Source organism: Chiloscyllium punctatum, chromosome 6, assembly GCF_047496795.1.
Source record: "Chiloscyllium punctatum isolate Juve2018m chromosome 6, sChiPun1.3, whole genome shotgun sequence".
Classification (NCBI taxonomy): Eukaryota; Metazoa; Chordata; class Chondrichthyes; order Orectolobiformes; family Hemiscylliidae; genus Chiloscyllium; species Chiloscyllium punctatum.
In genome coordinates this window covers 61,931,751-61,957,920 of record NC_092744.1, presented here as the reverse complement: position 1 = coordinate 61,957,920, position 26,170 = coordinate 61,931,751, and the positions used below count along the sequence as shown (strand labels likewise).

Below are 26,170 nucleotides of genomic sequence, written 5' to 3'. Positions count from 1 at the left end.
AATTTTGGTCAGCTCCTCCCTCGTGCTTCTGTAGTTGCCTTTATTTAACTGTAATACAGTTACATCTAGATTAGATTAGATTCCCTACAGTGTGGAAACTGGCCTTTCAGCCCAACCAGTCCTCACCGACCCTCTGAAGGGTAACCCACCCAGACCCATTTCCTTCTGACTAATGTACCTAACACTACGGCAATTTAGTATGGCCAGTTCACCTGACCTGCACATCTTTGGACTGTGGGAGGAAACCAGAGCATCCAGAGGAAATCCACGCAGACATGGTGAGAATGTGCAAACTCCACACAGACAGTCGCCCGAGGCAGGAATCGAACCTGGGACCCTGGTGCTGTGGGGCAGCAGTGCTAACCACTGAGCCAACCTAAAACACAGCTCTGGAGCAGGTGGGACTTGAACCTGGGCCTCCTAGTTGTGGGGTAAGGACTCCACCACCCCACCACAGAAGGACCCTAAATCTGATTTCACATTATTCTCAAATTGCGGAATAGATTCTATCATATTATGGTCACTGCCTCCTAAGGGTTCCCATGACTTGGAGATGCCGACTAGCTTTCAGAGTGCTGCTCCTTCATCAGGTGGTTGTGGAGGTTAAGATTATGCTCACAGAAATTATAGCCAAAGGAGTCCAGTGTCATGGAGATGTGATACACTAAACAATCTTCGATTAAAACTTTTATCTTTTATAATGGGATATGCTAGTTTCTGTTCTTTGATATGTAAATCCCAGAACTTCTTTTAAATTACATTCTCAAATTAGCTCAGCTTTTTAAACATTAGTTGTGAAATCTGTCTGTGTCCCAATGCTATGTCAGACTGACAACCGTCTGTACAGTTTTACATGGATTCAAGTGAGCAAAATAAATGTAATTTTGCAAAAACAAATTCACCCCATAAGCTTATATGTGTGTGCATGTGAGTGTGTGCATGTGGGTGTGAGTGCACGTGATAGAGCATGTGTATATATGTGTGTGTTTGTGTGTAAGTTTGGTTAAGTATGCATGTGAGTGTGATGGGGTATGTGTGAGAGGGTGCATGTGTTGGTGTGAGTGGGGGTGGGTGTAATTGTGTGCATGTGAGAGAGAGCTTGTGTGTGAGGGAGGGAGGGTCTACGTGGGGGTGTGAGTATGTAGGTATGTGTGTGTGTGTGTGTGTGTGTGAGAGAGAGAGAGAGAGAGAGAGAGAGTGTATCGTGCAGTGGGGTGACCTGTCGTGTGACATGAACCCAAGGTCCTGGTTGAGGCCATTCCCATGGGTACCGAACTTTGCTAGCAGCTTCTGCTCAGCCACTCTGTGTTGTTGCTTGTCCCAAAGTCTGCCTTGGAGGATGGTCATCTGAAGATTTGAGGCCAAATGCCCCAGACCACTGAAGTGTTCCCCAACTGGGAGGAAACACTCCTGCCTAGTGATGGTTGTGTAGTGCCCATTGTTTACTGTATCACATCTCCGCGACACTGGATTCTTTTGGCTATAAATTCTGTGAGTATGATCTTATCCTCCACAATCACCTGATGACGGAATGATACTCTGAAAGCTAGTGCTTCTAAATAAACCTATTGGACTATAACCTGGTGTTGTGTGATTTTTAACTTTTTCCTAAGGATTCATTCACATTAAGCTCCCTAATTAAGACTGCCTTATCGCAAAACACTAAATCCAGAATTGTCTCTTTCCTAGTGGGTTCCACCACAAGCTGCTTGAGAAAACTGTCTTGAAGACATTCCACAAATTCTTTTTCTTGTGGTCCACTACCAATCTGACTTTCCTGGTCCACTTGTAAATTGAAATTTATTGCAAAAATTTACAGTGTGATGCAACTGAATTTACATATTGAAAAAGACCTGGATTGCTTGTTAAGTCTCTCATCTTTTAGAATGATCATGTTGGTTTCAGTTTTTTCATATGTAAACCCAGAACTTTTTTTAAAAAGTCACATTCTCAAGTGAACTTTAACAATGCGTGCCATGTTGTCACAGGTGCTCTGTGTGAGGCTGCCTGTGCCCCAGTGTTCAGACTGATTCTGTTTCTAAAAAAGGATTTGCAGAATCTTACATGGATTCATGCAGTTTTTGAGCAAAATAAAATGTAATTTATGTAAGATTCTGCAAATCCTTTTTTAGAAATAGAATCAGTCTGAACATTAGGGCACAGACAGCCATACACAGGGCACCTCACACCTTCACTGCATAATCTGAGACGACATGACACCTATTGTTAAAGAGCTTCAGGACAGAGGAGATGACCTGGGGGTTGCAGTGAGAAGAAGAGAGAGATGAAGGGCTTTTGCCCGAAATGTCGATTTTCCTGCTCCTCAGTTGCTGCCTGACCTGCTGTGCTTTGCCAGCACCATTGTAATCTTGACTAATCTCCAGCATCTGCAGTACCCACTTCCACCTATTGTTAAAGTTCATTTGAGAATGTAACTTTTTTTAAAATTCTGGGATTTACATATGAAAGAACTGAAACCAACATGGTCATTCTAAAAGATGAGATACTGAACAAACAATCCAGGTTTTTTTCAATATATAATTTCAGGTGCATCACACTGCAAAGATTTGCGATAAATTCTGTGTCTTACAATCTTATACTCCATAACCAGCTGATGAAGGAGCAGCGCGCAAAAGCTAGTGCTTCCAAATAAACCTGTTGGACTATAACCTGGTGTTATGTGATGTTTAATTTTGTACACCCTAGTCCAACACCGACAACTCCAAATCATGACTCCCCAGAAGTTAGTCTTTTAGTTTGTTCAGAGTTAGGTTAGATGGATTTTTTGATGAACAAAAGAATCGGCTACAGACAACGATCTAATTTAACTACATATCCCAACTTCCCTTTCAAGACCAATGCCCACTCAGTATGACCCTGCAAGTTAGCCTACAGCCAACTTTGTGCTGATAAAAGTTTAGTAATTGAATTGACTCAGTTTCTTGTTTCCATGACTTAATCCAGTTCCTACATCACAATGATACTATCAGATGTTTTGAGAGAATTCAGAGTATGTGGTGCTCCAAATAAACATAAGCTTCAGCAAAGTACTAAATCAGTTCACTATGAATTGTATTTTCTCCATTTTCATTCTGATCTAGCTAGAACAATCTTGAATTTGGAAAATGTGTAGGCTAAATATGCAATTTTTTTTCCAAAATGCAAATTATAGAGTCATAGAGATGTACAGCACAAACAAGCCCTTCAGTGCAACTTGTCCATGCTGACCAGACATCCTAACCTAATCTCGTCCCATTTGCCAGCACTTGGCTCATATCACTCTTAAACCCTCCTTATTCATATACCCATCCAAATGCCTTTTAAATTGTACCAGCCTCCATCACTTCCTCTGGCACCTCATCCCATACACACATCACCCGCTGCGTGAAAAGGTTGTCTCTGAGGTCCCTTTTAAACCTTCCCCTCTCACATACCTTCCTGGGTGCTGAGAATTCAGAGGAGCAATTTTAAATTTGGACAGATTGTTTTTTAAATTTCATTCAAGTCTTACTCAATCAAGCCTGATAGGCATAGTCCTCTCTAAAATGGTTTCACAATAAAAGTTGTGTTTATCAACAGGCAGTAGCAAATATGCATAATTATTGTAATCAATAAATGTGGATATTCATTCTGCTGAAACTGTTGCTACATGAAAGGTATGCAGGTTAGGTGGATTGGCCATGCTAAATTGCCCATATTGTTCAGGGATGTGTAGGTTAAGTGCATTAGTTAGGGGCAAATGTAGAGTAATAAGGTAGACAAATGGGTCTGGGTGGGTTACTTCGAGAGTCAGTATGGACTTGTTGAGCCAAATGGCCTGTTTCCACACTGTAAGGATTCTATTATTCCACGAAATACGACACCCTAACCCCATCAGTTTCCATTGCCTCCATTGACCACTAACCAAGCAGTATACATCTGAATTCCATTAAAATGATTGATCACACGGTATTATTATGCTTTATATCAAATATGTAGAAGAAACATTTTAAGGAATGTTGATTTTTAATTGAAATTTTCATTTAAATAATTTCAATTGCATTATTCATACGCAATTTTCGAAGGTTCAGAGCAACTTGGCCATGGACAGGAACGTTAAAACAAATACACCTGTACAATGGTTTAATGACATTGCATATTCGTTCGCATTTTTTTGCATCAATTTATCTCCAGGCTGGACATTTGAACATCCCAACTGTGTCTGCTTTAACGAAGTACAGCTAATGTGAATGTGTTAACCCGGTTCAGAAGAAGAATCAGATTGGACTCGAAACGTTAACTCTGTTTCGGTCAGATCTGGTAAGTTACTTGAGCACTTTTTTTTCTTTCAGATCGGCAATTTTGTTTTTATTTTGTCTTAATCCAGCATCCGCTTTACATATCAAAATGGAACCCAAAACTGAGAGAAACAATGAACATCACCGTTGGTCATTCTTGATTATTATTTTGAGATTTTAATGTTCAGTGTAGTTGAAAATATCCAAGCAATACAATTTCCGTGAACCTTGCTACTCCCTACAATTTCCAGTTACTCTGGCTAACTGAAAAAAAAGTAGCATTAGCAAAGAAACCCTCATACAATTAGCAAATAGAAGAGAGAGGAACATTTTCTTTTTTTAAAAAAAGCCATCTAGGCCAGCCTAGATTCAATCTGGATGTTGAATTGTATGATGTTTCTGGTTAGTACGTTACACAAATTTGACATTTATACGTAGAAACTGAAAATATCTAATATGTGCAATCATTACTCATTTGGTACAATAATATTTCAGTTACACCCACTTCTAGACTCAGAGTGAAAACAGTTGTCATACTGAACTAAACCACTGTAGCACTACACCAAACACTGCCCAATACAAATACTTCTAAGGCATTTACAAATCAGAAAGCGTTCACTTGTACTTGGATTCAAATACAAACGAGTCTCCGCGATATTTCTGAACGAAATCGTCCCCTTTTCCGAACAAAATTCAAACGGGTTTCTTTACCGGAACAATTCTAAACCGTATTGAAGTTCAACCTGCGGGAAAAATAATATTACAGTATAACACAGCGGCAGTGCAAACTTTTTAACACTTTTACTCACTCTATATCGGAGTGTGTGGTTTGGCTAACATCAAAGTATGGCAAATATCATTTTATTCATATCATCCACACTTAGAATGAGTATTGCTATTATTTCGAAGACCGACGAAACAAGAGGGGAAGAACTATAAAAACTGAGAATAATGCTTTGCATAAATTTCGCTTTTATCCAGTCAACTTCAACTCAGTTCCCCTTGATGTCACTGATACTCATTCACAAGGAAGCACATAGAAATACAAAGTTACAAGATTCTGCAAAATAAAACTGTCAGTTTTCGACAGCTAACTTATGAATGTCATTGTCTCTATTTTGCATAAGGCTTATTTGCTCAGAATGTTAAACAAAACGCCGCTGGTTTGAAACTTGGAAACCCGCCTGTAAATGTTTAACATCCTCCTGGGAATCTTCTTTCCACAACTTTATGGGAAAGACTTTTTTTTATTTAAAGCTGTGTTATTTATTCGTTAAACTAGCAAAGGGGAATTTGAAACCACTGCGGTAAACGTGCTGGTTTCCCACTGCAGAGTATCATCTCAAGATATTTCAAGATGTTCCAAGAATATCTAAGAAACTGATGTGATATAGAATCCCTACAGTGTGGAGGTAGGCTATTCGGCCCATCGAGTCCACACCGACCCTCAATTCCACCCAGAACCACTTCCCTACACTATCCCTGTTAACCCCGCATGTTCCCAATGGTTAACCTGCACATCCTTGGACACTGTGTGGCAATTTAACACGGCCAATCCGCCTAACCTGCACATCTTTGGACACAGATAGACACTTTTTAAATATTTCTCTTTATTCCTACCCCACCCCAGCTAGTTCCACGGGTTGATAAGATCCCTGCACTACCGGGTCCAAATGGCCATTCTATTATTTTTGATAGATTCCACCACGGAATCTATGTCTCACACTTACTAATTCGGCAAGGTGGGGGGGGGGGGGGGGGGGTTGTTGCTGGTAAATACACCTAGGATCATTAAATCTCTTTTCTGCCCTGAACTCCGGAGTGCTAAGACGATCTCCTGTCCTGGTTAAACTCAACTGACTCAAGTGTAAATATTTCAACCTCTGAATAAATTCCCGGAGCCATTGGCGAAACCAATCTTTATGCCAGAAATGTCGATGTGGAAAACATGTTGGTTTCGCCGTAGTCCCCCAATATGGGTTATTTCTTAAGGATTGTCCAAAAGGTCCTGAATAATAATGAATTTATGAGACAGTCACTTCTCAGGTGACAGTGCAGAGATGGTGAGTCTGTCTGATTGGCTTGATAATGATCCTCAGTCAATGGCCCAATCACTGGTAGGTGTACATTTAGGCAGCTCTTTGAGTTTTTAAACTTGTATACTTTTAGATGGGGGATAAGCTGAAAGTAATTTCTTCACTATTAACACTTGCATTTGGACTTTCTTTCCCAGTTTAGTTCGAACTAAAATTTCAGACTGGATTAATGATGGTGATGGCCACTTATGAAAATGATCTCACCACATTACAGAAAATGAAAATTACAGATCCTAAATGCAAACATTCAGCCAGAACGCCTTTGCTTGGTCACGTGCTACCCTTTTAAGTTTCCAAAGATTCCGAGAAATTAAGGTAATTCTGCCACGTCAGAGTTACTTGCAGCAGATTTGTCAGGTACTCGACAGATATTTGTACCTTCCGATTACCGTACTTGCTTTTTAACGTTATCTATTGATTTAAATCCACCTGGATGTTTTCACACCAACCTGAACATAACTCAAACTTCTACCATAGAAAGTGCTCCGGAACCGAAGTGGTGTCATATTGGACTTGAAACCTTAACCCTGTCTCTTGTCTCCCCAGATGCCACCAGACCTGTTGAATTTCTCCAGCACTTTACACCTCAGGTTTCCAGTATCCTTAATACTTTGCTTTAAGTCCAGCTTCCATGTTATGTTCACTATTTCCTTTTTTAAAATCAAAACTGTATACATTTTGTTGTCTTACCCAACGCTCCTCCGGAAGATGTTTTTGTAACATATTTATGACTGTCTGTGAGACAATCGTGCTTATGTGAGTTATATTAATGAAATAATCAAATACTAGTGACTAATGCACATACATGGATTGATTCTGATATGTGGGTGCTTTTGTCTGAATCAGTGACCTTTAATGTTTTGTGTAACCACTTCTCACATTTGTCAACAATCCCTGTTTGACTTGATTGGACTGAACTGCAGTATGTCTATTTATAAAATACTTCTTCTCGGGTTTAAAAGAGGCCTTCCTGACCACCATTGTCCTTGGTTAGTCTGTAGTCTTTCTAGAAAAAGAGCCATTGTCTACAAGGGAAATCAGTGGCTGATTAGACTGTTAGCAATCAAATTCCAAAGCCTTTTATCTCGCCAAGTCTCCCTAACATCCTTTCGACTTGCCAGTCAGGAAACCAAAACCCACAGTTTCGTGACTTTAAACAACCACATCTATCAGTTTTGTTTTAACTGTACATATATTCATTATCAAAATTTAACGATGCATAGTTCACTTATGGTGCAATTTGAACATGTACACTTCAACACAATACGATGCACACAATATCTGTTATGAGTAAAGGCATGGAACGCTTTTGGGATACACATTTACTAGTTATTGCGTCCACAAGCTACACGTGAGTCGAAGGAAGTTCGTCCTGTGATATGGAAAGGGAAAGGACTGGAGTGAAGGAATTGGTGAACTGCATCATTTCCTTTCGTCTCGGCATGCAACAGTATTGGATGAAAGCACGCACAGGAAAGAGGGTTTAGGGATTGTTTGTGGTTCCCCACTTGGGGTTCATTTGGCAGTACGACAATCCGCATTTCATCCCAGTTGCTCAGTGGTTCTCCTGGATGAAGAGGAGGCAGTGGCCGCTGCCCTGTTGTTGCTCACTTGGCCATTGCTGTCGGGGCGGTATTTGAGCCAGCAGATCACCCACGTGACGACCACTGAGAACAAGGCTAAGATGCTGGCTACCGACAGGCAGATGGGGCCGACCGGAGACGGCGAGCTGTTGTAGTGATTGACAAAGATCAGGCCGGTGAAGAGCAGCACCACCATGGAGAGAAACGAGAAGACCACACAGACGCAGCCGGCGGTCAGGGCGGCCCGCTTGCAGTTCTGGCAGCTCTCGTAAGGAGCCGAGGGTCCCCGGGACTGGCGAGTGGCCGTGGCCGCCGAAGGGGTGGCGAGCTCGGGCGGCAGGGAAGCGCTGGAGCGGGGCTGTTGCTGCTGCTGCTGCTGCTGGGAGTGAGGCTGCTGGTTCAACCTCTGCAATTGGGGCGTCGGTGGCAAGGCGTCCTGGGGCAGGGGGTCCGCTCCCACGTACAGGGGGAACGCCTCAGTGACCTTGGTGTTATTGGGCAGGTTGTGTATCCGGTAATCGGGCACCGCTGTCCTGTGCCGACAGATGGGGCAGGCGATTCGCCATGGCCGGTCCTCCCTGACGTGCAGGGTGGTCAGACACTCCTCGCAAAATGTGTGCAAACACTCCAGGATCTTCGGCGCCCTGCGCCCCAGGTCGAAGTAATTGTAGCAGATTTTGCACTCGTATTCCTCGTAAGGGGTTGTTGCATCCGCTTCTGCCATGACATCTTCAAATAACCGGGGTGGGAGTGGGATTTCTTTTGCCCCAAAAAACACAAAACAAGCTCTTGCTGGTTTAAATAAAGCACCAAATCACTCACATTGCCGTTATTTCTTCCCTCTTCTCTCTCTCTATCTCTGCTGTTAATCTAAAACAATGCAGCTCCAACAGCCTTGCATTTTTTCCTCTCTCTGTCCCTTTTAATAATAAAACCAGCCACTCGGCTTTGACGCGAAGACGGAGCAGTGATGATGTAATCTGGCGGCTCCAATACGAGATTTCTGAATCATTCAGCCTAAGACCGGTTGCTAAAAGGGAGTGCAAAAAAAAAACCCCAGTTAACCTTTCTTTGTTATTTCTGCTTTCGGTCTTGTTCAAGGGCGACCGTGCATCACAGCGCGAAGTAGAAGGAGAGGGAAACAAATGTAATTATAACCACCCCCTCCCCTTTAAAAATAATTCATTCAGTTTTAATTCAAATGAATCCGGTGCTGCATAAGGTAATAACTGACCCGAATAGACAAATGATCTAAACCGTTCAATTTAAGGTTCTCTCTTTCAATGACAACAAAATAACTACAAAACTTCTAATATCCGAATATCGGCAGTATCGTGAAACATATCTCAGATGTCATTTGAAGAGATAAGGTGATATACTTACAGCTGAATGGATACTGGTCGATTTTGACGCAAAGGGTATTCCTTGTACTCCAGCTGGTTAAACGTGGAATTGATTAATCTCCAATAACTAAGAGTTGACTTTTTTTTACACCATGACGAGCTAGCTAAATATAATAGACCGATTTCGTGTTATCGCCATCTATCATAACGAAACATGGTAACTTATCAGCCGCTGTCACCTTCGGAAATAGTAAATTTCCTCATCATTGGTCCCTAATGTTAAACGTATTTTCCAAATCATCGAGCTAAGGACAAATCTAAGAACAGAACTTAGACATGTAAACGCACAAGATTTCCCAACGCTACAGCAGAACTTGGCACAGAAATCTCAAAGCATTTCACATTGATTTTTTTAATGCTGGCAATTAATTGAAATGGAATCATAGAACTTAAGAGAACAGAAGGAAGCCATTCCGCCCATTGTGCCTATGCTGGCTCAGAGCAGTTGTCTCCCACATTTTAATATCTGCAACCGTTTCTCAAGTCTTATTCCATCACTCTTTTCAAATTATTGATGAAATCAGGTTGGACCACATTTTCAGGCAGAATGTTCCAAATCCCAGTAACTTATTGAATCACTTCTCATCTGCCTTTAGATAGCTGTCAATTATTTTGAATCTGTGACCTTGATTTTTTTTCTTGGTACCTGCATAATCACTTATGTTTCCCATCTTGGAATTTGCAATTAAACCAAATCTTAACTTTCTATGCTCCAAAGAGAACAATCTTAAAGTTTTCAACTTCTCTTCAGTACTGAAGACATTCATTCCAGGTACCTAATGGCAATGATGGCAAAATACTGTGGATGTTGAGAATCTGAAATAAAAACAGGAAATGATGAAAATATTCTGCAGGTCGGGGAGCATTTGTGGAGAGTTAATGTTTCAAGTCAAATATGAATTGAGTCTTCTCCACATCTTCCATTCTGGAGAGTCATAAAACATGGCAAACCTCTATGCACTGCAATCCATTTATATCTTTATTGAACTATGATGCCCAGAATTGCTGAGCCCTAATGAGTGGTCTTATGCTTTTCTATCAAGATAGTTATTTTATCTCTATTAGTCTCTTCATAAACTCAAATAATCAACCTGCTGTTTCACGTTTTAGAATATATGTATGTGGACCTCAAGTTCTCTTTGCTATTCACTTTTCAAAAATGTGCCTCTTTTAGTATATTGCCTTTCCATGTCAGTCAACCCAAAGCACACCATTTTACATTTCTTTGTATTGAATTTGGCTATCAGATTCTCAAGTTTTACATCATCTGCAAAGTTTTGAATGTTCTTGTACCTGGGTATTTGTAAGATTTACAAAGGATAAGGGACTCAAAGCAGGGGAATACACTGCAGACCAGTTCTGTCTCAAAAATTTGCATCTACAACCACCTTTTGCTTCTTGTCACTGGTCCAATTCATATCCACACTGTCACTTTCGCCTTAATTCCATCGATCTAATAAGCCTCCTGGTGGCATTTTGTTGAATGTCTTCCAAAAGTCTGTATATTAAAAACACATCAATTCAACTTAGTTGAGAGGAAAGGATTTATGGACTGGCTACAAATTCAGAGCAGTGTTTCTTTTGTGGTAACTAGATGGTGCAATACATGCTAATTAACTTGATACTTGTCAGTTGCAGTGGCATGGCTGAATAGAATTGAAGAGTCTCTGAGAACCAAGCAAGACGACTTCAGTCAAAAAATCACACTCAAGCACTCCACAGTCATCTCAGAGTAAACCAGGTGAGTTGGGTGCCATGGTGATTAAACGGAAGGGTTACTTAAACTTCTCAGTAAAGATCTTAAGTTTAGTTTGAGATTGCGTCAATCGTAGTTTTCAGTCTTCAGACTTAAGAAAGGTAAAATCACATACAACCTGATCAACATCTTTGTTACCTGTCAAATAATTCAATCAAGCTGATTAGGAGCAATCTGTCTTCAGCAAAACCACGGTGGCTCTTCTTAATTAACTCAATTCCTTTCAAAGTTTATTTTCCATTATAATGGTACCAAATACCTTCCCACCAGCAATATTGTGATAACCTGGTTTACACCTTTCCTTTTTTTTGAACTGTGGTACTGCATTAGCAACCTCCTAGTGTTCTAAAACTATTCCAATACGAGGATTAAAAGTTTGAGACCAATGCCCTTGTTAGTTCTATCTTTGCTTCTTTCAACAATCCAGGATGCATTCCATTTGTACTCAGAGACTTAGCAAATTTTATTAAAGCAAATTATTTTGTTATATCATCTATCTAATAATATCTTCCTCTTCTATATTACTGTACATCCTTTTTATTCTCACCACATTACAGAAAATGAAAATTACAGATCCTAAATGCAAACATTCAGCCAGAATTCCTTTGCTTGGTCCTTTTTATTCTATCCTTTATAGCACCTGCTTCCCACATGGAATACTGATACAAATGCTTTAATACTTTAGCAATATCCTCTGTCTCTGCATGTAAGTTATCCTTTAGGGCTTTAATAAATCTAGCTTTTATTTTTCATTGCTAACAGCTTATAACTTATATGTTAATGAAATAGTTAGGGTCCAATTGTTAGCTTATAACCTTTTCTCATAGCCTCTCTTTGGCTCTCATGAACATTTTCAATTCTCTCCTGCACTTTCCATAATGTGTCAGGTTATTAATTGAATATTATTCTTGATACTTGACATACACCTTACTTTTTTCTGTTTTGTTTTCATTTTTATTTTCATTGTTACCCAGGGCACACTAGTTTTCAATGACCTATATATTTATATTCTTAGTGTTTTCATGATTTTGTTACTGCTTTACAATAAAAAGATTCCTTTTTCCAATCTCCTTCTAGGCTGTGACCATTCTATCAGTCTAGAATGCCTGTGCTAGATTCTCAGGTTAGTCGCTTCGTGTATAGTAAGATCATACAAGCAGTAAAAAGATGAAGTAGTGTTTTGGCAGTGTTGCTTCAGGGAAGAATAATAAATTGGAAAAAATAATTGCTGTAGTAGAATGTCTTCTGTATATATGTTGTTAAGCATATTTTTATTTCACTGTTAGCTTTCAAGTTCTTACCTTTGAGAAAAGTAAGTAAGTTTTTGACAATTTGATGCACCAATAACTTTCACAACACATCAACAGTGATTTAAAAACACAACTCTCCATTTTCTATGGTGCATTTAATACACTGTCCCTTATCATCTAACGTGTATTCCTTTGCCTTGTTTTTATTTTCCAAATGAATTACCTCAAGATTGAATTCAATTTGTCACTTTACTGTGATGGTCTCTCCCGCCAGCAAAAATTGAAAATTCCTGTAGTCCACAGATTATTTTTTTCCCTCCCTATCAATCCATGACCAATTTTTGATTCATGTAATTCTAAGTCATTAAACAGCAACTGATGCAGTACAGAGCATTAAACTTTCAGTCACAAAATTATTAGTCAATTACAACACTTTGCTTTCTCCCAATGAGATAATTTTGGATTTGACTTGCTGTTTTCCCTTGGATTCAAAGAAATGTTAATTTTTGTTAAGTGACCAGTCTGCTATGTGGAACTTAGTCAAAGTTCTTGCGAAAATCCATGTAAGCCAGATCAAATAAGTAAGCCACAATGACCCTTCTTATTGTCACCTCAAAAAATTCAGTCAAGCTCATGGCATTGATGTGACATTCCCTTAACACATTCACTGTTCCTAATTAAACCATATCTCTAAATGATAAATTCTACTGTCTCTCATATTTTTTCCAATAAGTTGTCCACTGCTGAGATTTTGTTAGGCTATCTTTTCCACCTTTTTTAAACAAATGTGTGGTCCTCTGACACTTCACTTGTAGCCAGAGAGGATTGGAAAAGACAGTCAGAGCCATTGTTGTATTTCTTCACAACCTGGGATACATTTCATCTGGGCCTGGACGTTTGTTTATTTTCAATGAGATTCTAAATGCCTAATATTTCTTCTCTCACTATGTTATGTCATCCAGTACTTTACACTCCTCCTCCTTATCTGTGATATCTGCTTCATCCATCTCTTTTGTGAAGACAGACATTAGGTATTCTTATGATGAACCTATCTACACCTTCTGCTTCTCTGAAAAAAATGTTTTTTTTCTCTTATCCCTACCTTTTATCCTCCTGCTGTTTATGTATTTATAAAACACCTTGGAGTTGTCTTGATTTTACTTGTCAATATTTATTCATGCTCCATCCCCAACTTTGCTTTCCTAATTTTCATTTTACTTTCAATCCTGTACTTTCACTTAACCAGTAGGATTTACATTGTATTGAATGCCTGGCATCCATCTGAGCTTTCTGTACATAGAAACTGAGTGTCCAGAATATAATATTCAACGATAATGCAGTCTGTGAATGACACAAGTCTGTCTCTTGATTTGAAGTAAAATTATAATGTTGTTTGTGCCATAATAAAATATTTTCCTTTCTCCCTTAAGCTCCTCCACACATTTTTCAATCTGAAACAAAGTGGTTAGCTCTGTTGGCTGGACCATTGGTCTGTGAAACAGAATGTCGCCACAGAGTGAATTCAATTCCTGCACTGGTTGAGGTTACAATAAAGATTCTCCTCAACTTCTTCCCTTACCTGAGGCATGGTGAGAGAGCAGCCCCATGATCTAGTAAGACTGTGATGACCTTACAATATAAAGACAACAAATGCTATGACATATTAAGGTGAGTATGTAAATAAAAGGTAAAGGACTACAGTCAAAATGTTTGAACTAATTACATTGGCAAAAATTGCTGATGGATTTTAATGCAGGTACATTCCTATTACTGTAGGAACAATAGGAATTTGTATGCGATATAGACCTTAGCACAAAGGAAGTACTTTGGAGATGCCCTGGTGTTACATGGGAAATGGGGTAGCCAATTTGCACTCAATAAATAAGGTGATAGTGAGATAATGACCAGATAATCTGGTTTTCTGATATCGATTGTAGGCTAAATACTAGTTAGGTCCCTGGGAATAATCTCGACTGGCATAGACAGTTGTTTCCAATGTTTAATATTATTTTGATGAGTGTAATAAACAAAGTATTGAGGCTGTACACAGTACCACATCTTGCAGATAGGGTTGTTTGTGTTAAGACTTGGATAGCTTTCAAATTACTTTGAAGTAAATTAGTACACAACGTGAACAGCAAATGTTCTCCAATAATAAAAAGTGGAAAGCAGTGTACGTACTTGACTGAAATATTAATTATACAAGTTTAGGTAAAAGTTTGCAGACTGTGAAACAAAACAAAAATAGATGTGCTAGTTCACCAAACTGGAGAGGGAGGTATTCTCTATCAGTTATTTAAACAAAATTGCAAATGTATTCTCTTGCATTTACAATTTCATTACAAAGAGAAAATAAACCGCTTTGCTTAAAAATATCTCAATAGCAAACAATAATTTCCAAAGTAAAGAAGTGTTTGGTTACATGGTCAAATCCATGGAGTGTAAATCTTGAGAACTTTTTGTCTTATTTATATTGGTTAGCTTATAACCTAAACAATTTAATTAAGGAAAGAAAATAGGTTTGGGTTTATGCTAGTCTCAGTGTAGCATTTTTGCAAGGATACAAAATATTAAATCTTAAAAGTTAAGCCAATACAGAGTGCATTGAGTATTCTTGTGGTGGCTGGGATTTTACAATTTTATCTGTGCAATCAAAATGAATTAGTGAGACCGCAGCTAGAAAGTTGTATCTAGCTCAGGTTACCATGGTGTAGACTCTTCCCTCTTTCGGATAAATGTTTACTGCTTCGCCCTGCTGTGATTTTGGATCAGCTGAGTTACAGACCAAAACATTGTTGGGCCTATTTAAGTACACACATGGGGATCCTGCGCCATCTGTAGGGCCCCATCAATTTTGATACTTCACTAGATGGAATGTGTGCTCTGCCCAATGGAACTGAGTTCTGAGCGCCTGAACTAGCTCTTCAGGAAGGGCACCCACAAGTTGCTCTGAAATTGGGGATCAAAAACCTTGGCCTTTAGTTTTGTGGGACCAGGAAGAGCATTCTGGCTCAGTTCCCCGATCCCACACCATCCCCTCTTGCCCCAGAGGCATCTTTCCATTCAAGACCTAAATCTCATTAAAGTCCAGCAGTAGAACTGTTGGAAACTCTATCTGTCCTCCTATTCATGCACTCATAACTGGCAACCTGCCAAAATATTCTAGAGGTTTTAGGACAATGAGAATACTCCAGGCCTCTTGCTTGTGTTATTGTCTGGCCAGAGTGATCATCTTGCGGTTCCTTGCTTGATAATATCCCTAAACAAAAACCAATTCCCTTTGTCTCAAATCCAGGCCTGTTGGAAATTGTACAAAAGAAGCATAACGTGCAGCTCCAGATTTTAGATTTTTGAATTCTGAGTACCTTGTAGAGATCAATCTAATCTCATAATAAAAGTGAAGAGTGCATTAAGATGTCGAAGATTGATATTGTGCCTGTCTTAATAACAATGTATGAAATGAACTGAAAATCGGAGTTTTCCTTTATTGGAACCTTTATTGAAGCATGGAATATGAGGTTTGCATCATGTAGTGAACTGTTAGAGGAAGAAGTGTGGGAAAATGTCATAATATAAGACAACGAAAATTAAAACATAATTAACTTAAAACATCAACCAGAATATGAACCTATCAGTTGAAAAATACTTCTGGTTTTATGTTCTCATGTTTCTTAACACTTTCTGGGTATAATATAAACAGGATAGCCAAGGCTAGATTATACCAGAACACACTGGGAAATTGAACCAAATTTGTCTTGTATTTTATTGACATTGTGAAACATTTTTGCAGGTTGTTGTGTACAAGGAATATGAAGCAATGTGAATCGCACTCGCCCTCCAGTGCCAACTTATTTGATGGAACTAGGACAGATAAAGAATAAAATGGATGGAACTATGCTCTGTTCTATCCTTGCCCATTTTTCTCAGTTTCTAATTTCCTAACATAAGCCATTGGTGATGAATAGAACATCTATCTGTATATGTATTTAAATCAGGTGTATTGAAATAATGTTTGAATGTTAGAAGTGCAATGTTAAATGTAACTTTTGTCATTTTAGCATAACAACAGGAGAAAGAGATGCACTGAAGAATAGCTATAGTTGATACAAAGCATTTTCTCTGTTTTTTTCTCCACCAATGCTGCCAGACCTTCTGAGTATTCATGGCAATGAAGCAGGTAATTATATACTAAAGTCCTGAAAGCTGCTGCAATCCATCTCAGGACCTTCTTTGTCACAAAGGTTGAGACCATTCAAACAACTGCCCCTTCCCTTCCTTAAGTTAATCCACATGGCCAAATTTTTACTGGGGAAGACCCTGTCCAAACACTAAACTTACAGATTTGTCTAATTTCTCTCTTCTTTCCCCTCATGTTATCTCTGAGCACACCTTATCTTCAAGATCCACATCTGCTCTGTCAAACATATTCCTATTGAATGCTAAACATACAATTCTCAACTTAGTGGAGGTATCAGGAGAGGTTGTGTTTGAGCTGCTGGCCCATCAGCTGACTAGATGCATCCTTTTTAAAATTATTTCTTCTTATTATTTATTTATTTCACCATTTGTGTAAAATTCATCTTTTCTTCTTTCTGTGGCTGAGGTGCAGCAGTTTCAACAGGGCCTGGTCCTCGACAGTTTTGACAGGCCCCTGGTTCTTGGCAGTTTTGTGAGGCCCCCCCGGTTGGGCAGGTCCCAGTCTTCAGCAGTGACCAGTTCATGAAACCAAGGAGTTGTGGAATGAGCAAAAGATGATGTTTGGCTGAACTTTGTCTCTATTTTAAAGACATAATTTATGTAATTAAATGGCACTGTTTTTGTGGCGACTTATACACAATTTACTTTTTTTTCACAAATACAAATAACAATAAATTTCTATCTATTTCTATCTATCTTTCTTCATCCTTATAATGCCAACATCAGCCGATAATGTTAACAATTCACACTCCTCAGTTATTGTCTATGTTCCTTCAAATCTTACATCCTCATCCCTCTGCAACTAAACCACTGCTTGACATTTCCATTCCTGCAAACTCGTGCCAAATTTACTTTCTTTCTCCTCTTCAAATTCCTTGAATATATTGTTGTATCCCAAATTCATTTCTAATGTTCCAGGGATTGTATGTTTAAATCCCTACACTCAAGTTTCCACATCTGGCACTGTAACAAAATGGCTCTTCTCAAAGACATGCTGTGACAGGCTAATCTATCCTTCTCATTCTTCTTGACCTGCTTGGAGCCTTTGAGAGGATTCACCATCTTCGTCCAATGCCTGTCTGGCCACATTAGATGGCACTCGCATTCTTCTTTATCCAGTAATACTTACAAGGGTTTCTGTTCCCACTCCTGTAAAATGACCTCTGGTTTTCCCCAGTGATCTATCCTTAGCCCCTTGTATTTCCCATCCACACACTGTCCTTTGGAGAGGCCGTTCAAAAACATACTCAACTCCAACTCACCATCAACTCATTCAATCTCACCAGCATTTCCAAATCATCAAACAGCTTGTTGATATTTAGTTTTAGATGAGCGACCAGTTCTTCCAACTAAATAGTCAGAAAGCCAAAGCCATGGCTTTTGGTTCCAGCTAAAAACTCCATTCCCTTCTCTACAAGACTATTACCTCCTTCCCTGCAATGTGAACATTGCCTCAATGGTAGAGAAAGGTTTCAAATCCTTTGCGTGGAGTTCTCCCCATGTCTGCGTGGGTTTCTTCCGGGTGCTCTGGTTTCCTCGCACAGTCCAAAGATGTGCAGGTTAGGTGAATTGGCCATGCTAAATTGCCTGTAGTGTTAGGTGCATTAGTCAGGGGTGAATGTAGAGGAATGGGTCTGGGTGGGTTGCTCTTCAGAGGGTCGGTGTGGACCTGTTGGGCTGAAGGGCCTGTTTCCACACTGTAGGGAATTTATCTAAAATCCATTTATAACCTTGCCCTTCCCCATCACTGTATCAACTCCAAGTCCATAATTCTGCAGACCTCCAATCCTCGCATTTTGTGTACAGCAAATTTTCATTGTTGGGACCCTCACCTCTGCAATTCCCTTCTTTCATCTATCTGCCTCTTTTTCTGTTTATGATGTTTCTTAAATTGAGTGAAAGGAATAGTGGTACTGTAACTGGACTAGCAATCCAAGAACCAAAGCTAATGTTTTGGGAACAGCAGCACAGCAATTGGTGGATTTTAAATTCAATTAAAAAACAGCAATTGAAACCTATTCACAGCGATCGTAACCATCAACTATAATTTGGTTCACCTAATGTCCTTCATGGAAGGAAATCCTCCATCCTTAGTGGGTGTGGTCAATGTGTGACTCCACACCCACAGTAATGCAGGCGTTTCTTCCTTACCCTTTGAATGGATGTGGTAAGACACTCAGATCAAGAATAATTAAGGATGTGGAATTTGGGAAGTCTGCACGTTGGTGGTAGAATGCCAAACCAGCTTATTACTAAATCACAATGCAGGGGTCCCTGAGCTGCCAAGAAAGGAGTGATGGCTCGGAGTTTTAACAGGACTTGATGGATCTCCCAAGGCTCTTACAGGAGTTTCTGTCTTCCAGTGTCCTTGATCCCATGAGAGACTTGACTTTGACTAGTTAAGGGCCTAAGTTAAGGGCATTTAAGGGCACATAGAAGCCACATGGGGATCCCACCAGTTCATAACCAGGAAAGAGATGGGTGTGCATGTGTGATGATGACACTTAATGCAAGAACTAAATCACAGCCAACACCACTTTATGTGGCTCAGTATTAAATTTTGTTTGGGAGGCCTTGGGACATGTTGCTACATTAAGTTGTAAATATTACATTTTTTTCCATGGGTGATTCTAACCATAGTGAAAAGACTTCTTCTGGTTCCTAGCAAAAGCATAAAGCAATCATTTGGAATACTCCTCTATTTTGCTAGAAAAACATACACACAGGTAACCTTCCTTCTATGTTTAATGTGTTAACATATGGTAACAAAGGGAACTTTATGAAATATCTTTATGTTCAGATACACTGCACCTCTTGTTTATTAGATAGAGTCATCAAGATGTATAGCACATCTTTCATGTAGCAACAACTTCAGCAGAATGAATATCCACATCTATTGGTTGCAACAATAATGCATATTTGCTACTGCCTAATGATAAATGCAACTTTTATAGTGAAACCATTTTAGAGAGGACTATGTCTGCCTATCAGGTTTGATTGAGTACAACTTGAATGAAATTTTAAAAACATAGCATCATAGAGTCATAGAGATGTACAGCACAGAAACAGACCCTTCGGTCCAACCCATCCATGCTGACCAGATATGCCAACCCAATCTAGTCCCACCTGCCAGCAACCGGCCCATATCCCTCCAAACCCTTCCTATTCATATACCCATCCAGATATATACACACACTTGTCATGAAGAAATTTAACTTTGTCTCTGGGGTGAAAAAGCAGTATTGCTAACAGGCATCATGGTAGTCGATAAGAGATGTCAAGCACCCTGGTAAACAACATGTTTTGAACTGAATTGCTCTTGTGCTAATACAATTTCAGCTGAAGTAGTCTTCGGTTTTATTATCCTGCAGGTCACAAGGGAATTACAGAGGACTGAAACAGGTCGTTATCCCTGTGGTTATTCCCACGTCTTTCATTTCGTCCTATCAGCACAACCTTCTATTCCTTTCGATTTCATGTCCTTAGCTAGATTCCCCTTAAAAGCTTTTATACCTAATGAAGTAACAGGTTCCACATTCAGGAGACATATATCCTACGTATATATTCATTACCACTCCACCGCAAACTGCCTGAAAGCAGGTAAAATGATGCCACCTAGTCGGCGGAGACAACCTAAATTGCTGCCTGAACCTGCTGGCGCTAGGACTGCAGTTAATCCAATTAAAAGACACTTCTCACTTCCTCGTTTAAAAATAACCTGTTGTGTCAGACTCCCAGGTACAGCGTAGCGTGTGTGAGGTGAGAGCAATCTTCCCGAAGGTCAGATCCACATTTATCGACTGACCTCCCAGACCATACTTTGGAGATTTTTCCAACACCAACAACTAAACCAAAAAGCGATGAAGACTTCCTTCCTCCAGTTCCTACAGGATCCTCACCTCGTCGCCAGCTTTCAGAGATGTTGCGGGTTATTCCTGCGGGTTGAAGACTGCCTTCCCGGCAACTGTAGCAACTCTCATGCCAACGCAACTGGGGATCGGGGACCCGGGGAGAAAGGGAGTGTCATCAGGACCAGTGAATGTACGAATGGTAACCAGAGGCACCAGATCAATGGGTCACATCAATACCCTCATGGACAGGAAAGCAAGGACAGTCATGGGGTGAGCGGATGTGTAGTGAAGGTGAGAAAAGCGCCAAATTGTGATTGCATTCATTTCTCTTTGCTTCACACTGCGGTGCTCCTTTAATAGATTCGTTTTGAATGAGTCCCCCCACCCGCCTCCACCTTTGTCTAACCGCTCTGGACTTTGCCCGATAAGTACTGTTTAACCAGAAGGCGTTTCATTGCATTGATAGGAGATTCTTAAGCCGGTAGAACTGCTCTTTCCAGTTAGCCAGCTTAATAGCAGAGGAAGTAAAGCTGCCATATGGGAGGAGTCGAATAAAACAAATACGGCGACTGTTAATAGCGAGATAAACAACTACAGTACTGCCTCCCGCGAGGCAAATCAGATCTCCAGGTTATTCACACTGGGCGCTGCCACTGAAGGTAAATTGCCAATTGGGAGTTTACTTACGACAAGTATTAAAAAGTTCAAATAAAACTTGATTAAATGTTAGTTTGCAGAATACACGAACATCTGCATTTGCCCAGTGTCACATTGTGGATAGTGGGCTGCAACATGGGCTTAGATTGCCTGGCCATTGACTATCAATTAGATGCCCTACAGTGTGGAAACAGGCCTTTCGGCCCAACAAGTCCACACCGACCCTCCGAAGAGCAACCCACCCAGACCCATTTCCTTACATTTACCCCTGACTAATGCACATAACTGCAGGCAATTTAGCATGGCCAATTCACCTAACCTGCACATCTTTGGATTGTGGGAGGAAACCAGAGCACCCGGAGGAAACCCACGCAGACACGGGGTGGGTGGGGGTGGGGGGAGGTGTGCAAACTCCACACAGACAGTCGCCCTAGGCAGGAATTGAATCTGGGTCCCTGGCACTGTGAGACAGCAGTGCTAACCATTGAGCCACCGTGCCACCCCATCAATCCATCTGTTAGAAAATCATGGAATGGGTAAACACTGAAGGAGACCATTCGGCCGAATTTGTCCATACTTCCTGTAAGCAAGAACATTGTTTCAATCCCCTGTTTTTTCCCTGTAACCCCTTTTTCCCCACTCCTGAGATGCATAAAATTCCCTTTTAAAAACCACAGTTGAATCAAGTCTCCGACAACATTTTATATTTAGTGCCTTTACTATAATGAACTATGCTAAAGTGCTTCACAGGAGTAGTATGAAATGAAATATAATACCGGTGTCTGTCGTTGGAAACAGTCTTTCTCTATCTGCTCTGTCTAAACCTTTCTATCAAATCTCTCTCAACCTTCTAGTCTCTAATGAGAACAACCCCAGCTTCTCCACTCAACTGACATAATTGAAGTTGCCAATTGCTAAAACTATTCCCGTGATTTTTTTCTACACCTTCTCTGGAGTCTTCATATCTTTCCCAAAGTGTGGTACACATACTGGACACACACTGCATTGAGACCCAGTTAGGATTGTGCAAAGTTATCACAACTTCCTTGCTTGTGAGTTAAGGAAGATTTTGAAATCAATATATTTGAAATCTGAAATCAATCTAAGCTGACATCCACAGACAATAAGAAAGGAGTTTTGCAGCAGTGGCAATGGTTTCCTTCAGAAGAAATGTATGGAATGGAGCCACAGACTACTTTTTAAGTGGTTCAGTGGGATTGAAACATATTTTAGGAAATAACGTCACAATCAAATGATAGGCTAAATGGGTATTTTCTATGTATTTTTGAATAAACAGCTAGAACCAGAGATTCCAAAAATGCTGTATTATTTTACAGATAGGCAATAGTCCAATGGTTATCAGACCACTGTAGAACAAAGAACAAAGAAAATTTACAGCCCAGGAACAGGTCCTTTGGCCCTCCAAGCCTGAGCCGATCCAAATCTATTGCCTAGAAACCTGTCGCCCAATACCTAAGCATCTGTATCCCTCTGCTCCCCACCCTACTCATGCATCTGTCCAGATGCATCTTAAATGAATCTACCATGCTTACCTCCACCACCTCTGTCGGCAATGCATTCCAGACACCACCACCCTCTGTGTAAAGTACTTGCTGCATATATTCCCCTCAAACTTTTCACCTCTCACCTTGAAAGCATTTTGTAGTATATATTAATCCATAACTATACTGGCCAACTGTAAAAATGTGGGTAGCTTTACTGAAAAGAACACATGCAAACCCAAAACCCTGACAGGGTTCTCACAGCTTACCACCATTATTTTGGTGAGGGACAGATGAAAGGATCAGAGAATAGGTACAAATTGAATAGGACTCTTGAAGAAGCCCCTTCTCTGCCAAGCATACGAACCCTCCCATAATCATTTCAATCAGGAAGAGGCTTGGATCTGAAGACTGCACATAATCAGGACAATGAATATGACATTGTACAACCAATTCTACTTTGCTTTTCTACACAAAATCTCAGACTATACATTAAACAAATTCCAGAACATGTCAGTTGTTGAGCACATGGTAACAAAAACAACAGCAGCAACACCCTGGATTTATATTGTGCCTTTAGCAAAATGAAACCTCCAAATATGTTTCAGAGGAGTGTTATGAAGCAATATTTGACACTGGGCCACATCAGGCAGCTGGTGAATACCTTGATTGGTTTTAAATGATGTCTTAAAGGAGAAAGGTAATGTGTAGACATGTGGGAAGAGACTTCTAGAAGCTGGGGCTTGGCAGTTGTGGACACCCACCAAGGGTTGAGCAATTTAAACTGAAGATGATTGTGAGGTCAGAATTAGAGGAGTATAGATACCTGGGGATGATAAAGCTGGAGATGTTACAGAGATGAAAAGAACAAGGCCATGGAGCAAGTTGCACCATGGACATGTATAATTCAAATGGGTGCAGTGATAATATCAGGGGGCATGGTTCAAAATCCACTACAGCTACTGGAATTTAAATTACTACATCTGAAACTAAAAGCTGGTTTACGCCATTGTTGATTTTCATAAAAATCCAACTGGTTCAGTAATGTCATTAGGAAGGAGATCTGCTGTCATTATCTGAATTTTCCCTACATGTCACTCCATAGCAATAAGATTGACTCTCAAATGCTCTCTGCTATGGCCTAGCAAGCCATTCAGTTATAAAACACCTCTACAAAATCTGGATGAAACTGCACTAACCTGACAACAACAAATAGTAAGGTAACAAAAAAGATAGAATATCCTACTTGACCTTATTCTCTCCAATCTATCTGTCACAGATGCATCTGTCCATGACATTGTTAATAGGAGTGAGCACCGCACAGTCCTTGTGGAGATGATGTCCCATCTTCACATTGAGGATACCCTCCATCGTGTTGGGAAGCACAGTCACTGACTGACCTTGAAGTGATCTAGAAACTGAAAGTGGGCATCCATGAAGTGCACAGCACTTAACCACATTAACCACAAGAATTGCATTCAACCACACCTGTAACCTCATGGCCCTGCATATCCCCTTACTCTATCATTACCATCAAACCAGGGAATTTACTCTGGTTCAATGAAAACTGCAGGTGGACATGCAAGAATTAACCAGGCTATCAACCCAGTGAGCTACAACACCAGACAACTTGCATGCCAAACAACAGAAACTGCATGTGCTAAACAGAACTAAGCATCTCAAAACCAATGGATCAGATCTAAACTTTTGACTCCTATTACATCCAGCTATAAATGATGGTGAGAAATTAAACTACTAACAAGAGGATGAGGCTCTACAAATAATCCCATCCTTAATGATGGGGGAGCCCAGAACACCAATGCAAAAGAAATTTGCCAACATCTTCTGTCATAAGTGCCAAGTGGATGATCCATCTCACCCTCCTCCTGAAATCTCCAACATCCCAGATGCCACTTCTCAGCAAACTCAACTCATTCCATGTGAAATGGTTAAAAGTGCCGGATACTGCAAAGGCCCTGACACCATTCTAGAGTTGTATTGAAGTAGTCTAAAATAAACTGGGCCTCAAGCCATTCTGTTTAGTGCAGCTACAATACTGGCATCTACCCAATAATATGAAACATTTTCCATGAAGAGCATGCACAAAAAGCAGGACAAACTCATTCCTGCCCACACTGCCCAATCAATCTACTCTCAAATCATCAACGATGTAAAGGAAGGGATCATCAAATGTACTATTCCATGGCACTTAATCAACAAGAACGTGTGCACTGACAATCGGTTTGGGGCCCCCTCCCATAGTCTCATTACCTGCTTGTTTCAAACCTGGACAAAAGAGCTGACTTCCAGAGGGAGCTGAGAGTATTGCTTCTTAGGTCAAGGTAACATTTCACCACCTCCAACAAGCAAGAATCTTGTCCTTCAGTGGCATTACTATTGCTAAAACTCACACTCTCATCATCCTGGGGGGTGACTATTCATCAGAAATCAAATTGGACCAGCAACATGAATATTATGGCTACATTGACAGATCTGAAGCTAAGAATTCTATGGGACTAGCTTACCTTTTGGTTCCACAAAGTCTGCATTAAAGTGTAAGTGAGGGCTGCAGATGCTGGAGGTCAGAGTCGAAAAGTGTGACATTGGAAAAGCACGGCAGGTCAGGCAGTAACTACGGAGTTGGAGAGTCGACATTTCGGGCATAAGCCCTTCATCAGGAATGTGGTGGGTGGGGGAAAGAGGGCTGAGAGATAAATAGGGGTGTGGGGCTAGGGGGAAAGATGCTCGGAAGGCGATAGGTGGATGCAGGTGGGGGGTGATGGTGCTAGATCGGAGTGGAGGGTGAAGCGGACAAGTGGGAAGGAAGATGGACGGGTATGGCAGTTCAAGGGGGTGATGCCATGTTGGAGGGTTGGATCTGGGATGAGGTGTGGGGAGGGCAGATGAGGTGAAATTGACATTGATGCCATATGGTTGTAGGGTCGCAAGGTAGAAGATGAGGCTTTCTTCCTCCTGGTGTTGGGTGGCTTGGGTTTGGTGGTGGAGGAGGCCCAGGACGTGCATGTTCTTGGCAGAGTGGGAGGGGGAGTTGAAATGGTCAGCCACAGAGCAAAGGGGTTGTTTGGTGCATCTGTCCCAGAGATATTCTCTGAAACATTCCATGAGTTGTCGGATATTTTGATACTGTACTGTCCCGTTTGGTCCAGGAAATCCTAAAACACATTCAGGCCACCACCCACGTCCTCCTCCTTCTCCATGACTTTCATTTCCATGGCCCCAAATGCCTCATTTTCACCATGGACATCCAGTCCCTGTACATATCCTTCCGCTATGACAAAGGCCTCCATGCCTTGCTTCTTCCTCTCCCATCCACCCAGTACTCCTCCAATGACACACTCATTTGATTGGTTGAACTGGTCCTCACCCTCAACAACATCTCCTTTGAATCCTCCCTCTTCCTTCAGACCGAGGGGGTAGCCATGGGCACCTACATGGGTCCCAGCTATGCCTGCCTCTTTGTCGGATATGTGGAACAGTCCATCTTACACAGTTACAATGGCACCACTCCCCACGTTTTCCTCCTCTACATTGATGACTGTATCGGCGCCACCTTGTGCTCCCATATGGAGGTCAAATA

At 40.7% G+C, this 26,170-nt stretch overlaps 2 protein-coding genes across 3 annotated transcripts in view; one reads left to right on the top strand and one right to left on the bottom strand.

The window, feature by feature from the left end:
- Nucleotides 1-7,201: 7,201 nt before the first annotated feature.
- Nucleotides 7,202-8,680, bottom strand: LOC140479018 (RING finger protein 228). Its single transcript, XM_072572785.1, has one exon. The coding sequence runs from the start codon at nt 8,678-8,680 to the stop codon at nt 7,916-7,918; it is 765 nt and encodes a 254-aa protein (XP_072428886.1). The 3' UTR covers nt 7,202-7,915.
- sgpp2 (sphingosine-1-phosphate phosphatase 2) overlaps nt 8,523-26,170 on the top strand; it is a 60,902-nt gene continuing 43,254 nt past the window's right edge. The window contains exons 1-6 of one of the 2 annotated variants that reach the window (XM_072572782.1): nt 8,523-8,617; nt 10,992-11,100; nt 12,193-12,238; nt 13,796-14,033; nt 16,156-16,542; nt 20,293-20,704. In XM_072572782.1, coding sequence (XP_072428883.1) covers nt 20,423-20,704 — 282 coding nt within the window. In that variant the 5' untranslated portion in view covers nt 8,523-8,617; nt 10,992-11,100; nt 12,193-12,238; ... (1 more) ...; nt 16,156-16,542; nt 20,293-20,422. Of the gene's footprint in view, nt 8,618-9,489; nt 11,101-12,192; nt 12,239-13,795; nt 14,034-16,155; nt 16,543-20,292; nt 20,705-26,170 lie in introns of those variants that run through there. The other variant, XM_072572783.1, reaches the window with a different exon arrangement.

Coding starts and splice junctions, on each gene's coding strand:
- LOC140479018 (XM_072572785.1), bottom strand. CDS start 8,680: ATGGCAGAAGCGGATGCAACAACCCCTTACGAGGAATACGAGTGCAAA.